This window comes from Pundamilia nyererei, unplaced genomic scaffold (assembly GCF_000239375.1).
Source record: "Pundamilia nyererei isolate P.nyererei 1_Seehausen unplaced genomic scaffold, PunNye1.0 scaffold00002, whole genome shotgun sequence".
NCBI lineage: Eukaryota > Metazoa > Chordata > Actinopteri > Cichliformes > Cichlidae > Pundamilia > Pundamilia nyererei.
In genome coordinates, this window is record NW_005187403.1 from 6,632,930 (window position 1) to 6,647,838 (window position 14,909).

At 40.0% G+C, this 14,909-nt stretch overlaps 1 protein-coding gene across 1 annotated transcript; it reads left to right on the forward strand.

Moving 5' to 3' along the window:
- The first annotated feature begins 1,191 nt into the window (after positions 1 to 1,191).
- Positions 1,192 to 6,074, forward strand: LOC102213026 (Golgi phosphoprotein 3). The gene is made up of 5 exons (XM_005720306.2): positions 1,192 to 1,692; positions 2,181 to 2,312; positions 2,566 to 2,680; positions 3,285 to 3,445; positions 4,774 to 6,074. The coding sequence occupies exons 1-5, from the start codon at positions 1,483 to 1,485 to the stop codon at positions 5,035 to 5,037; spliced, it is 882 nt and encodes a 293-aa protein (XP_005720363.1). The 5' UTR covers positions 1,192 to 1,482; the 3' UTR covers positions 5,038 to 6,074.
- Positions 6,075 to 14,909: the final 8,835 nt, after the last annotated feature.

A 14,909-nucleotide genomic window follows, 5' to 3' on the forward strand; every position in this document is an offset into this window, starting at 1 on the left:
CATATGTGGCTTTTCCACTATATGGCACAACACATGCCATAAAAAAGATGATAGTCCAGCCACTCTTACATCACCGAGGGCAGTTATGTGCAGTAAATGGGAGTGGAGCAAGGTTATAATCCAAGATGCATCTCTCCCAGTGATGAGTAACAACACTAATAACCAACATACAGCTGCTAAAGGCAACAGTCATCACCCTCATGCTTAAAGATGCCAACATAGGTAAGAAAATAGGAAATGACTTGTAAACAGAATAATAATAACCTAGTTTATAGTATTTTTTTTTTATCATGCACATAGTCTAAATTTAGTATCAGTGCGTTTTCATGTGAAAGAAAAACGGTGTTCATCATCATACACAGAGAAGCTGAGGTCAGCAGGGGGAGGACATAATCAGTCTGGTCATGTTTCCTACGCATAGCCTGCCACCTTGTGTTGAGAATCTATATTAAATCATATAGCGTTCGAGCTAAGTAAACTCTCCAATGTATAGTTTGCATTTTTTCCCCCCTAAATATAATACTAATGTGTACTGCAAATTGCAATACATGTTGCATATTACAGTTTAAAAATTAGCTTGGGTCTTGCTACAATTAAAAGCTGCAGTTACCAGCACTGCTTGATCAAATATTTAAATAATTTAACTCATCAAAGCACCTCAGCTGTGGTAATAAGTAAAGAAATAGATGAATTAATTAAGTATATACAATAGAACTTTAGTTTAAGCATATATAATTGTTCCCAGGTCAGAATTCTTTTTAAGTGATCTATTGAAGGTGCAATAATTAAGTGTATATAACAAGAGAATAGATCGTAAATACCAATTTTTATATCATTATTTATTTATTTTTAAACCCCACCAACAACACTAATATAGAAGTAGGCTAATTCTTCATACAGTAAACGTTTATAGATGACCAGCTCTGGCTATTTTTAACACTTTTTCCTAGACTGAGCCCGCCTTTATCATGTGTTATTTGGTTTCCTTTACTCGTCATTACAGAGATTAAATAATGTAATGATTAAGACAGCCATTTTTAAATTTTTATCTAATTGTTTGCATCTTTAAAGTATTTTGAGTTTCTTCCTAAAACGCTTTACTCAGCATCCATTGTTTTTGTTTAAATTAGGGCTCTACAAAACAAGATTTCCTCTGAATAATTCATATCCTTTGTCGTTAAATGTAATCAGTTTATGGGGCAGCTCAGAGGTTATGTAGCACATATTTCCCGCTGTGCTCTGTTGTATGCACGAGGCCGGAGGCGTCCGCGGATCACTCCGGGCCACGTTTTTACGTCACCTGCCACCATGTTGGATCCGGAAGTGGGCAGAGTCTGCAGGAATCTCGAGCCCAGCTGAACGTTAGCCGTCGGCTTCGCTCGATCGGTCCACCGCTTTCCGATTTTCACCTCTAACCTTCAGGTTTCTTGCTGGTCGAAGTCGGGGCCTTTCTTCGGATTTTATCGTTTTTCGGCATCAGCTATGAGTACTCTCACGCAGAGAACATCGGGCCTCGTCCAGCGGCGGACCGAGGCCATTCGCAGCGCCGCCGCCGAAAAGGAGAAGGAGTCCGGCGGTGAGGAGGACGAAGTGCGCCGCGGGGAGGAGGAAGACGACGACAAAGGGGACTCAAAGGAGACCAGACTGACGCTAATGGAGGAAGTGTTGCTCTTGGGCCTCAAGGACCGAGAGGTGAGCGCTGTTTTGCAGTCCAGCTTAGCAGGCTGGCTAGTAACTTAGTCGCTACACTTGACATTAACTAATGTTAGAGTTTACTGTGCGTCACCAGTCGTGGTTGTCAACAAAGCCAACTCTGGTTTATTAAAGCGCTAGTTAAAAGTTTCCCGGAATGCTGTGTTCATGTAGCACATCTGGAAGTGTATTGATTCACAGTGTGTCGTTGCTAAGCTTGCTAGCAGATGTCATGTAGCTTGTATTTAAGCGCATCGAAATGTTTTGCGCTGCGTTTTGTTGTTGGCTCGTAAGGTTACAGAAAAAAATGGGGGGTGGTGGAGAGTGAAAACAATTATCAGGTTTGTTGAGCTTCTTAGCTCGGGTTTCTCCAAGCGTTCACTTGACAACTCGCCAGCGAGTCACCGCTTTCCTTTTCATCTCGCTTTGCTTCAGCTCCTTCCAACACGTCAGCTAAGTTAGCGAGTGTGTTTTTTTTCTCCACCCAGGGCTACACGTCTTTCTGGAACGACTGTATTTCTTCCGGCCTTCGAGGTTGTATGCTTGTAGAGCTGGCTCTCAGAGGGAGGTTACAGCTGGAGGCGTCCGGTGTGCGAAGGAAAAGCCTGCTGGCAAGAAAGGTGAGAACTATTATATTGCGATGTTTGTGCGTGTGTGTAGGGGGGAAAAGGACCAATTTGTCCGGTTAAATGCTTTGACGTAGTGGACACTTGACACTGTTTGCTTTTCTTCTGACGAAGAAGGAAGCATTTTTTTTGTCGGGAGATTTACACCTAGTTATCTATGTAATTCCTCCTCACACAGGATGTGTCTACATCACAATTCCACAGACAGCAGCCATCATTATTAAAATGTTTACCTTTCTCTGGCAAGGTGATCTGCAAGTCAGATGCTCCAACAGGAGACGTGATGCTGGATGAGGCCTTGAAACACATTAAAGAAACTCAGCCTCCAGAGAATGTCCAGAGCTGGATAGAGCTACTGAGTGGTGAGCTAAGGACTGCTGTATTTGTTAGCCAAACCTAGTGGTGATCTGCTTATTGTTTCACCTTTTCGGTCACATAGGTGTCTAAAATGTTGGGGCGGAGGAGTACTGCTTGCTTATGTGCAATGTAATGTCACATTTGTCAGTAGCAGGATTAATAGATTTTTAAAATTGTTTTAAAAAAACACCTTGTAGTGCCCCAAGTGGCAATTGTTGGAAATGCAGTAGATAATTAGGGATGCACCAATCTGTCAGTAGATGTCAGTCTTGGTGTTCGTTGTGTGAGATGACATTCACCAATGGCAGTAGTTAGCGTTTATCTGTAGTCCTTTTCCAAGATGGATAAATATCAAAAGACTGTGTAATGATGAAGATTTATTACACTTTAAACATTTATTTTTAATTAAAATACATTTACATTTTGTGCACTGTCACAGTCTGCAAAATGTAACAAAATATAACAATGGGTGCATCCTTTATAAAAGCAACACAGGAAGCATTTTTGGCTCCTGTTCTCAGCTAAGAACCTTAAAGGGGAAAAATGACCTCGGCATGCACGTCATTTATTTTGTTGCGTCTGAAAGCCCATCTCAATGTTGTCACGTAGGCGAGACCTGGAATCCGCTCAAGCTGCACTATCAGCTGCGAAATGTCAGAGAACGTCTGGCCAAAAACCTGGTGGAGAAAGGTGTCCTCACCACAGAGAAGCAGAACTTCTTGCTTTTTGATATGACCACGCATCCGCTTACCAACAGTACCATTAAACAGGTATGCAAATGTTCACTTTGTTCTGCAATCATGATCAAATTTTTGATTCAAGCATCATTGCATATCATTAGTGGGGGAGGTTTGTGTTTTTTAGTTTGCGTGCGGGAACTGTCAGCTATTTAGGAGCATGTTAGTCACACCCTCAACTTCATTTGATAGAGGTTTGACCTATATTTGCACTTTTTTTTTCCTTCACTGGATTCAGTTAAAGTAGAGTTGACAAACTGCACAAGTATTAGTGCAAAAGGGGTAATATTCCCCTCTTCAAATTCAAATTTTTTATTTGTCACACACACACAACCATACACAGTATGACATGGGGGTGAAATGCTTGTAGCTGTACAATGCCCGACCATTAAATGACAGAAGAAAAGTTTTACAATATTTAAAATTTACTACAAAAATTTACATTTACAAATTAACTCAGGAATTTACAGTAAAGAATGTGCAAATAGCAGAAGAGATTATAAATTATAGGATTATAGGAAATGTGTGGTGGTGCGTGTGGTGACGTGTGTGAGAGTCCAGTCTTATAGTGATGTGTTTGGGAGAGTCCAGTCCTACACCTGGTTCAGGCCCCGAATAGCCTGGGGGAAGAAGCTCCTCCTCAATCTCTCTGTTTTGGCCTTAAGGGAGCGGAAGCGCTTCCCAGACCTCAACAGTGAGAAGAGTCCATTGTTGGGATGGGAGAGGTCCATCATAATCTTCCTAGCACTTGCTAGGAACACTAGGAACACTATGAACACTATGAACACTTGCACCGCTTGGTGTAGATGGACAGCAGGTCAGGGAGCTCTGATTGAATGATGCGTTCTGCCTCTCTTATATATTCTCTCATATTTTAACTGGATGGCAAATCATTTTCACTTCATGGTTGTATAGTTAACAACCTTGATTCTGGTCTAGCATTAAAACAAGCAGCTATAGGAGGACAAGAAGTCTGGCAGTGATATATGCTTATTAGTTAGCTGTAACATAACCTTCTATGCAAAAAACCAACTGTTTAGTTTCCGGCCTCGAGAGGCTAAAGCAAACTTCCTGTCTGACTGCTGAAGGGGTTAAAGTCTTGCTACACATGAAGCTACAAATGAGACTTTAAAAAAAAAAGTTTTTATTTTAGTTATTTAATTATTTATTTTGTTGTTTATGATATTTGTATACGTGCAGAACTGTGTGAACTTTGGTTTTATGTTAAAGTGCTTTATAATAAAGGTATGGTGTGGTACAGATTCCGAGTTAGAGCCTGAATAGTGTAATGATCTAATTGAATCTAATTCACATTAATTCTAACTATAAAACTCTATAATATTTACTGTTACTACCTGCAGCGCCTTGTCAAGAAGGTCCAGGACTCTGTTTTGGAGAAGTGGGTCAACGATCCCCACCGCATGGACAAGCGGGTTCTGGCCCTGATTCTGCTGGCTCACTCGTCCGATGTTCTTGAGAATGCCTTCGCCCCGCTCCAAGACGAACAGTACGACCTCGCCATGAAGAGGGTTCACACTCTGCTAGAGCTGGAGCCCGAGAAAGAGAGCGCTAAGCCCAATGTCAATGAACTAATGTGGGCCGTGGTGGCCGCCTTTACTAAATGAAAGCACCTGATTGGTTGGACTGAAAGGTGGTCTGTATTATTTAATTGGCTGAAGGACTTAATGAGACAGACTTCACTCTAATGAGACAATCTGTTTTGGTTGGGGAGCTTGTTTAGACATCTCTTCTGGATGATATTTTGGTGGTAGTCCATATTAACACACAGTCTTGATCGGTGGTGGGCTTCACCAAGCTAACAGTGGGACGGGCTAGATGACTCTCTAAAATGGAAACGACTGGCTGCTTTCACACAAGTGAGGTACATCATCTGCCACTGCAAAGGATATACTTATACAAACATCAACACTACATACAGGTGGGTTTCTATTCGTTAGATGACATCGGAGAGCACAGTAGCTGGCAACAGTAGTCATGGTGAATATGAAGATATTGACTGGGGCCGAGTTTCCCTTCAGCGCAGAGGAAACGTCATCTCTTCATCACTTCAAGATCTCCATACCCTGCCACATGCTAACGCGAGGACAAAGGATGAGCAACGCTCTTTCTGCTCTCGCAGGTCTCCCGCTTCCACCTGTTCGTTTCCACTTGAGTTAAGAACGCATCTCTGGGTTCCCATTATTACAGACTACCTGACTGTGTCAGATTCATTTTGTCCTTGCTTTAATTTTTCTTTCCTCCTTTCCCCTCAATGCCTCTTGAGGGGGAAAGAGGGGCTAAACACAAGTTCAGTTCCTTCACCAGTAAGTGTGAGATCATTCGGCCCTTATAGAGATTTAAAATGTGCAATCTAACAAAGCTCTCATTAGTTTGCTGGTTTTTCAAGGGTCCATTCTGTGTGTAGAGAGCGCAGCTAGTCTTCCGTTTCTGTTTATGTTGCTGATCGATGCTTGCAGTAGCCTGCCATTAATTAACTTTTTGCACAGCTGCTAGCCCTGCAGGTAGGTTAGTATTTATAGGTGTCTTCTCGGGTTGTGTAACCCACTTGTGACAAAGGGATTTCATGATTATAAACTTTAGAAACTATGGTAAAGGAGAAAAAAACGACAACAAAAAATCTCAATCCAGCTCTATAAATATAAAAATTTAAAAAAACAAAAAAATAAATAATTCCCTTGGTGATTAAAAAAAAATGCTCCTGCTACTTATATTTCTAAATGTGAATCGAGATGTAAAGACGCAGGGGGGAAAAGAGTAGTGGTCGAATTTGGATATTTAAAAAAACCCTCTGTGACACTTACTGTGATCATTAGTGTTTACTTATACATATTAAGGAATTGTTAGCCAAGCAGGTTAGCTATTTTAGTTACTACAAAAACATATTTTCTCACTTAAAACTAGTGGTATGTAGACATAGAAGTGCTATTTAGGTTTAACAATATTTTCATTTCACTGAAAATTGACAAAAATATTAGTTGAATTTCCCTTTGTCATCGTAGTTAGTACAAAAAAAACAACCCAAAAACAAAACAGAAAGTCAGAGGCAAGTCTCGTGTAGGAGTTTCCACACATGACTACCGGTAATCGACAAGCATAACCTGTTTGCATTTCCTCTGAAGAAATCGTCCTGACATGATCATGTGATTTATTTCAGTTGTTACTTTTAGAGGTAAGTGAGAAAATGTGTTGTGTAGTTATGGAAAGTCAAGACTTTCCATGTATCTCAGCTTAATTGTCATTTCATGATTACATGCTCTTTTTGTTCTGTTTAATCGGCCCCTGTGGGCATGTTGTATGGTTTGATACATGGAAATGATGGCGGAGGTTACATGGGGTCTTGGTAAATCCCTGTTTATGACTGAAACATCTTAACGTCTAATGGAGAGGAAATGAACTCCAAACACGCTTTGGTCTGGGAAAAACTTGTTTCATTGTAAAATTATGATTATAAAAACACCATCTGATCAATGTGGTCTGTGTATGAAGTTACATCGCCTGTTTTATTTTTGCCTTTTTTCTACCTGCACAGTACCAGTGGGTATGAAGAACTGTTGAGACAGGTTTACAGCAACAAGACCATGCTTGTTCTCGGTGGAGGGCTGGGATGTTTGTGGATGTAGCTACAGAGAAAACGGCTTGTATGTAATTATTAATCATTTTATGTGTACGGTCTAATTGAATTCAGTGAAAGGGATCTCTCCTATCCTCTATAATTCTGTATGCTTTTTGTATTACCACAAAAAAATAAACTAAGGATCCTTTAAGTGCCTGAATTTATAATGTTTTGCTGCGGTTTTTCTTTCAGAATTTATGGTTAAAAACAGGCTTGCTCTTATCAAGATTTTGATCCCTTAGGTAGATCATCTGATTCACATTCTTCTAGCACTAGTTGGTAGATGAATCTCTTCAGTGAATATAAACCTTTGCAAGATTTGTTCAGTGATCAAAGGGGAAAAAAAATGTTGGTACTTGTTTTCAGTGGTAGAAGTGTGCTTCTAATAATCAGTAGGTAACAAATAATTGATAATAGGTTGTAGAAATTATATTTATGGCAGAAAGTTGATCAGTTTCTTTCTTTAACTTAAAAGCCTACACATCAGTCTCTGAAATTCATTAACTAACATGAGCCAATTTGTTACCTTTGTGGAACAGTTTGGGTTTTTTTTAGTGATCTCAACCAAGAAATAGTATGCGACAGCATTTCCCATCAGACTAAACTTCATTTGCTACTTCCAGTTGCAATGATTACAGGGATCTCATGTTACCTTATCATTCTTTGTGAACTCTTCGCTTCAGCTACACAGTTTCCATTACAAACATGGGAGTGGCTTCTTGCCTAACTCTTATCAGGAAGCAAATTATTTCTGGGATGTGCAGGTGAAAACATGAAATGAAACTAAGGTGAATCGTTTTATTGGGGGGAAAGTAGCACACACACACAAAGGGTTCCCTGAAGCTATTTAACCTTTAAATACAATGAAACTTGGATGCATTTTATATTTGTATTTTTAACAATAAATATAATTTTTTAATAAGTGGGTAGTCAACTTTCTTTGAGGCCAGAAGAAGTATGTGAACCACTGCTTTAAACAGAAATTTCACCATTTTGTACCATATTGACAATGTGTATGTAAACTTTGTCAGATCGATGTATTTCACAGCAAACGTATTCTCAAAGTTGGAGAACACCGGCCTTCCTAATAGTGTTACTAGATGCTCAATTATCCAGGTAAGGAAACCCCAAAAAGTTAATTCTCTGCATTCAGGTAGATGTCGCGTTTTCCTCAGTCATCCAGGTGACTTCCTCAGTGTCAGCTGACTGCAGGTTTCCCCAGCATTACAAAGAGCACATTTGCATGATGACCGAAACTATCACCACTAGTCAACAATGACCTGTGAGGTCAGTTTCATGATCGTTAGTATGCAAGTTGTCGTCACCATTGATCACTGACCATCGATCAATGGCTATGAGTACCATCCACAGAGAGTTGGGGAATGGCAGCGATGTAAGAAGGTGAAAGATGTACGCTTGGTCCACTGGAAACACTACGTCCAGATGAACAGAATCCATTGTTGGTGGGAATTCAGTTTAAAATGAGGTAGCAGCAAAGCAGAGCTGTGTAATGTTAAAAATATAAATACAGCTAGTTCTTAGACATGTAAATAAATTGTTATAAGACAGATTTGAAGGCGGAAAGAATGCCAGCAGGATGAATTCTTTAAAAATGTCTGCAGTTAAGTACAGCCAAGATCCATTACTCTTTGACCTAAACCTGGGCTGGAAGACAGCTGCCTGCTGATGTACTCCAACACCTGTAAAGCCTTATCAGCCACGACTACATGTTTGGAATCCAAAAGATTTTAAACGCCTAATGTTTCCAGATTAGTTAGGTTTGCAGCACTTGGCAAGCAGATAATCATGTCCAATTTGTTTTGTTTTTTCCCCTAAATCTTAGATCAGAACCAGTTCCCAGAGAGACACATGATTGCTGCCTAACACTGAAATTAGATAGTTGGTGTTACACTTGTTGTTTTCATGCCTGCTACCACAATTCAGAATGCCTGCTGTGGGCACAATAGCTGTGGATGTGGAGTTAGAAACCCTTTTTAATCTAGTCATAAGTTTTCTTGACGTCAGCTGCTCTTACAGAACCTGACACCAGCTGTCTCAAGTAACTAAAAACACAACGCTTATACTATTTAATAACAGACCCACCATCAGTAAGCCTTCTAATTCAGCTTTAACCATTTTCTGATCATAAAAAATGTGCATTGTTTGTATTCTTAGCTACATTCACAAACTGCTTTCTGTCATAGCCACCATACAAACAGATACTACACATGACCAAGTAATACATTTACTGAATGTATATCTTTTAATGAACTGTTCATGACACACTTCCACTTATGCTGACATTTTTAAAATGCATTTTAAGTAGATTCACAGAATTTATATTCACAAGTGTCATTTCCTTTAGGTCCAAGTCAGTTAGTCTAAATGTCACACCTTAACCTATAACAGAGCCAACATGCATGAATGTCCACAGATAGTATACGGTGTATATACATGTGACAATCATCATCTTTAGCAGATATCATCCATTCTGAAGCTCCTGTTCGATCCAGTTCCTCACCGATCTGTATCAGCGGATCAACAGCATCCCACAAGTTTTCCTCTGGAGAATTCCGTCTTCCTTTATGAGTCCACTGCCAGTCCAAATCCAGCGACTCCAGCAAGATGTGTCCACAAACATATGTACATCCCACTTACGGCTACCATATTGCCACCAGTTATGAGTCTATATATGAGACCCGTCTTTAATGTTAGGCTCACGGCCAGTCAGATTTACAGTACACGCTTCCTCTTGATGAGCTCTCACATCATGTCTCACTTGACATTAGCGACAGTCTTGTAGTGCTTGATAAGTATTTCCAGCAGTTTGTATTTCCAGTAGAGTTCATCACCGGCTTTACGAAGCTCGCGTGCGCAGAGTTCAACAGCGGCAGCAGCTCCTGAGGGTCTGTCTGAGGGAAGAAGACATCGGTTAGATCATATCAGTCGATTGCTCGCAATCTGTTAGTAAACTATCGGGCTTAACTAAAACTTCCTCAATCAGATCGGTTTATATATTCACCTTTGCTGGCCATTTTCTCAACGATAATAGTCCGAAAACGAGAAGCGCTTCACGGGATCGTTTTGCTTCTTCAGTGTTGAGACTTGATGTTCAGGAACAGGTTTGACCTATTGATAGCCCAGACTGCCTTTTAAGCATGCTATACGTCACACACATGCTCAGAAAGAAATCCCCCCGTTGGTCACGAGTCAACTTCTTCCTCCTCCTACTTTGTTTACGAGCGTCTACAATCAGTAGTGTTAAAGGTTAAAATGGTTAAAACTTAGTATGTTTGCACTTTGCTAAAGATATATACCCTGCCCTATTTTTTTTTCCCGATAGTCACATTTAATACGGAGCCCCTCTGATGACATATGGTCCAAAAAATAAATAAATTGTGGCCACAAAATACTACTTCGAAATACTTATTTGTGGCCATGAAACACTATTTCGAGGGCACGAAATAGGTATAACGTGCGCACGAAATGCTCATTTGTGGGCACGAATTGGGTATAACGTGGCAACGAATTACGCATTTGTGGCAACGAAATAGATAACGTACGCACATCATATTGATACAATTCCTGGACGTAGAGACATAAGCATAAGAGTAGGCTAAACCTATACACCATGGCCAGAGGCAGTATGATTGAGTTTTATTTTTGTCATGGTCTGCGTGGCAGACCGTGGGTGTGTGGGGAAGGAGGACTCAAAATGCGGAACTCTGTGCGATTAATGCAGTGCGTTTATTTACAGTGAAGTAAACAATACACAATAATAAATCCCCGTGCGTTTCCAACTCCCGTGCCGTGTCTCCTTCTCAGTGCTCGTGCTCCGTGTCTCCGCTCCCGTGAAAGTTGTGCTCGCTGCTCTCCCGTTCCTGCACTCCTGCTGGAAAATCCACAGAGGAAGCCGTTAACACACAAGCGACAGACTCGCACTCACTAATTTTGCTGGGAACACTGACGGGTAGTCACTCAACGATCCAGCGTCGAGGAGCTCTCAGCCACACTGCTTTGTAGCTCCTCCGACGAGGCTTGATCGGCGCCAGGTGTGTGTGAGGATCCTTGGGTGTGACCGGTCAGCTGGCAGGGCCACACCCACCAGGCCTGAAGGTGCCTGTCACGACCGCACCCACCCAGCCACCCAAACACACACACACACACACACACACACACACTTGCCAATACACAAACATGGAAGAACACACACATAATATAATAAGTCCACAACTGTTCAGGGACTCTAGGTCACTCAGATCCCTGACAATTTTAGGCTGGGAATGAGCTACAATTGCATTTTGAAAAGCCTGGCACTGCAAGGAACCATTATTACGGAGAAACATTTAAACAGGATATTGAAAGCCCAGTTGCTTTGCAGACGTAAGTACGACCCGGACGCTGGGATAGATTTTATTGTCAGCCAACTGCAAGGGCCTGGGAAGGATCACGGTTATTGGTCAAGTGTTTCGTGCCCACAAATTAGCATTTCGTGCGCACGTTATACCTATTTCGTGCGCACGAAGTAGTATTTTGTGGCCACAATTAATTTATTTTTGGGCCATGTCATCAGAGGGGCTCCGTACATTTAAGAATAACACGGAGAATAGAAATGGACACGTACATATGTTTTTAAAAAAGTTAGAAGTCTCAGAATGAGCTCATAACCAAATGAAATAGAAAGAAAAACAACATCTGAACCATTTCCACCGTGTCACACGAAGCAACATTTCATCAGACCAGTTTGTTAGAATGAGCTCATAACCGCATGAAATAGAAAGAAAAACAACATCTGAACCAGTTCCACCGTGTCACACGAAGCGACATTTCATCAGACCAGTTTGTTGACTGCAAAAAGCTCACAAACCAACCATAAAGAAAACAGTACAGACTGTACGACAACAGTTCACAGCCACACTTTATGTCCTACCTGGCCGATAAGATTAGATATTTAGAAACAGTATTCTTTTCACCATGTACAGGACAGATATCATTGGACGTATTATATAAACGCAAACACAGAATATTTAAAATAACCAGCTGCAGAAAATCTTTCTTTTACATCAAAACCTTGCATTAACCGGTGTCACGCAAGTTTCCGTGACTGAATTAATGCAAAAACAAACAAGGCCAACACCACTCTAATCACGTTACACACACCAGGCACGTGACCTGTTTACACTAGACGGTGATGAAAAACTTGGTGACGTGGAAGACAAAGATATGTGCATTGCGCTTCTTCCTTAAAAGTGCACTATTTGCATTTGTGCTTAGTACAAGCACCGTGAACTTGTTTGGGCATACCTTCTCCTTTCGTACGAAATGGGAAGTACGATAGTCGTATCACCTGACCTCCGACGGTTAGAGAGTTGCAGTATTATTTCTTTATTTAAGGAAAAAGTATTTCCTTTTGAGAACTGAGTCTAAACTTTAAGATTAAGAAATTTAGATTATTGAAAGTGCCACAATATAAATGTTTAATGTATGTGGCATCTTGGGTCTGTTAATACCATGCATTTACGCATGCAGACAAGGTCAAGACTGCCTGTGAAAGGTCAAAGCGAGTATCAGAGTAAGGAAGAAAGTTAAAGTGACTTTAAACGTGACGTGGTTGTTGGTGTCTGACGGGCTGGCCAAGAAATTTCAGACACTGTTGATCTACTTGGATTTCCCCACACGCCACCATCTCTGGAGTTTTAGTAAGAAAAACAGAAAATATCCACTCAGCTTAAAGCAAAAGAGGAAATTTCGGCCTCAACTCCCAGTGGCTTGCCATGATTAGACAGCAGAATATTCGAAAACTGTTGCCTGGCCTGAGTCTCGATGACCACTGTGTACCAATCTTCTAATCCTGCTTCCAGCCTCTATGCCACAAATAATCAATAAAGCCACACTGAAGGCAACTAATGAAGTTTCAGCTAAGTATAAGTCAGCAGTTTAGCCAAGTGGCTGCCAAACACATGGTGGGCCTCCCTTTAAATTGTCATGTAATTAAGAGCAAATTTAGATTAAGAGCAAGTTTTAAATTACATTTCTGCATTTAAAAAAAAACATATAGAGAGTGAAAAATTATGTACGATATATTTATGGTGAATTAAAAGCTGAATTATACATGGTATATTAAAATGTCCTCATGCTACCTAAAAACAGGCTAAAATCACCTAAAAGCATCACATCATTTTAATGTCACTGCTTATAGCAGAAACAGGCATGTATTAGTATAGTAATATAGTTTGTATACAGTTGTATAATTCTATGTATATTTTTTATGTCTCTATATATAATACTTGTATGGCAATAAAGCAATTTTAAACGTTAGATGGAAAATGTGTTTATATTTTAATTACTGTACCACTACTATTATTGTACTACACTACTATTACTGTAAACGTACTTAAATGGGGGAACTCTAAGTGACACCACTGCACATTTCACACATGCTGCTAGTTGTCCACAGAGCTCACTGGTGACATGGTTACAGCAGGTGTGTCGCTGCTGCTGATAACAGCATTGTTAAATATACTGGCCTTTTATTGCCGTGTCCTTAAGGTATATGTTTTGAATGTAAATCAACAGGCTTATCATGGTTTCTCTCTTGTGCAGTCTTGTGACCTTTTGTATGAAATTTTTTGTTGTTGTGCAACATCTCTGAGAGGAAATCACCCCATTAATGTTCCACTTCATGGTTGGGGTGTGTGTGAATGATGTTGCTTTGGTGGAAGTAAATAAATAAATAAATTGGAAAACACATTGGCTTTTTGGGGCTTTCACGGGTAGGTTTTTGTGTCGGTGCTTGTGTTATTTGTGATGGGAGCAGGTAGCTTGTGTGAACAAAAAAGAGTTGACAGGCTTTGACCTTTGTTTGTGTAAATACTGACAAAAGAAGAGTACACAGATGTGACATTAATAGTCAAGCTGTTCTTTAAATAAGCCATTCATGCCATCTGGGTTGAAGTAAATTCAGATCATTTAATGTAAAAATTCTTAGGAAATGTGACTTTACCTAAAGGTATGCATATATGTGATGGGGAAAATCTGAAGTGGCATGTTTTAAAATTTATGAGAATAGGACGTCATAGCTTGTTTACTGAGACTCGTGTAAACACTTCAGTAAAGTCTGCTTCAGTTACTATCGTCACATATTCAGAGGTATTCAGATAGAAAGAGGAGAGGCTCACCCACCTGTTCTGACTTGGTGCAAAGTAAACAGTAACTGCAGCTGTGATACATACTGTATATGTGAATTTTTGCGTGTATTCATATAAAAACATTTTTTACCCCTGGTTTTGTGTGTTCATGTTCTGTTCTTTTGTATAATTAATCTATTTGTATGTTGTATATTTATTGTTTGTTCAGTAAAGTTAATTTATTTAAAAAAAAAAAAAAAGTAACTGCATCTGCGTAAAAGCGAAATGTTGCCCTCTGCTGTCCGTGACCTGAAGTACAACGTAGTTTAAAAAGAAAATGATAAACGAGAGTTGTGTGTCGCTACAGTTAATATAATTACGTATGATCAGTGCACCCTTACAACCTTTGAAAAGTAAAACTAAAGCCAACTCAGCTAACTGATTAACTTATGAAATGAAATTAATCAATAACTGAAGTTCCTCTGGTTGTTGACTGTTAGTTGTACGAAACAAAGTGAATACGCCACCTTGTGATGGGCAGATAATAATGATAAATAATTAGTTCTTTTTTTTCCTTTCTTTTTAAACGGTGAGGATATTTGTCCTTTTTGCCTGATGGCCCGTCCTATACTCCACATGCACATGTAGAATGATAAGACCTCTTGTGCCTTTAATGTGCACAAGACACAAGAACAGAATAAAGCCCAGCTACAAAAACCACGACACAGATAAAACC

Excerpts from the sequence above, each read along its gene's own strand:
- LOC102213026 (XM_005720306.2), top strand. The coding sequence starts at position 1,483 with ATGAGTACTCTCACGCAGAGAACATCGGGCCTCGTCCAGCGGCGGACC. Across the intron at positions 1,693-2,180 it reads TGGGCCTCAAGGACCGAGAG|GGCTACACGTCTTTCTGGAA; the intron begins GTGAGCGCTGTT and ends TTCTCCACCCAG. Across the intron at positions 2,681-3,284 it reads CTGGATAGAGCTACTGAGTG|GCGAGACCTGGAATCCGCTC; the intron begins GTGAGCTAAGGA and ends GTTGTCACGTAG.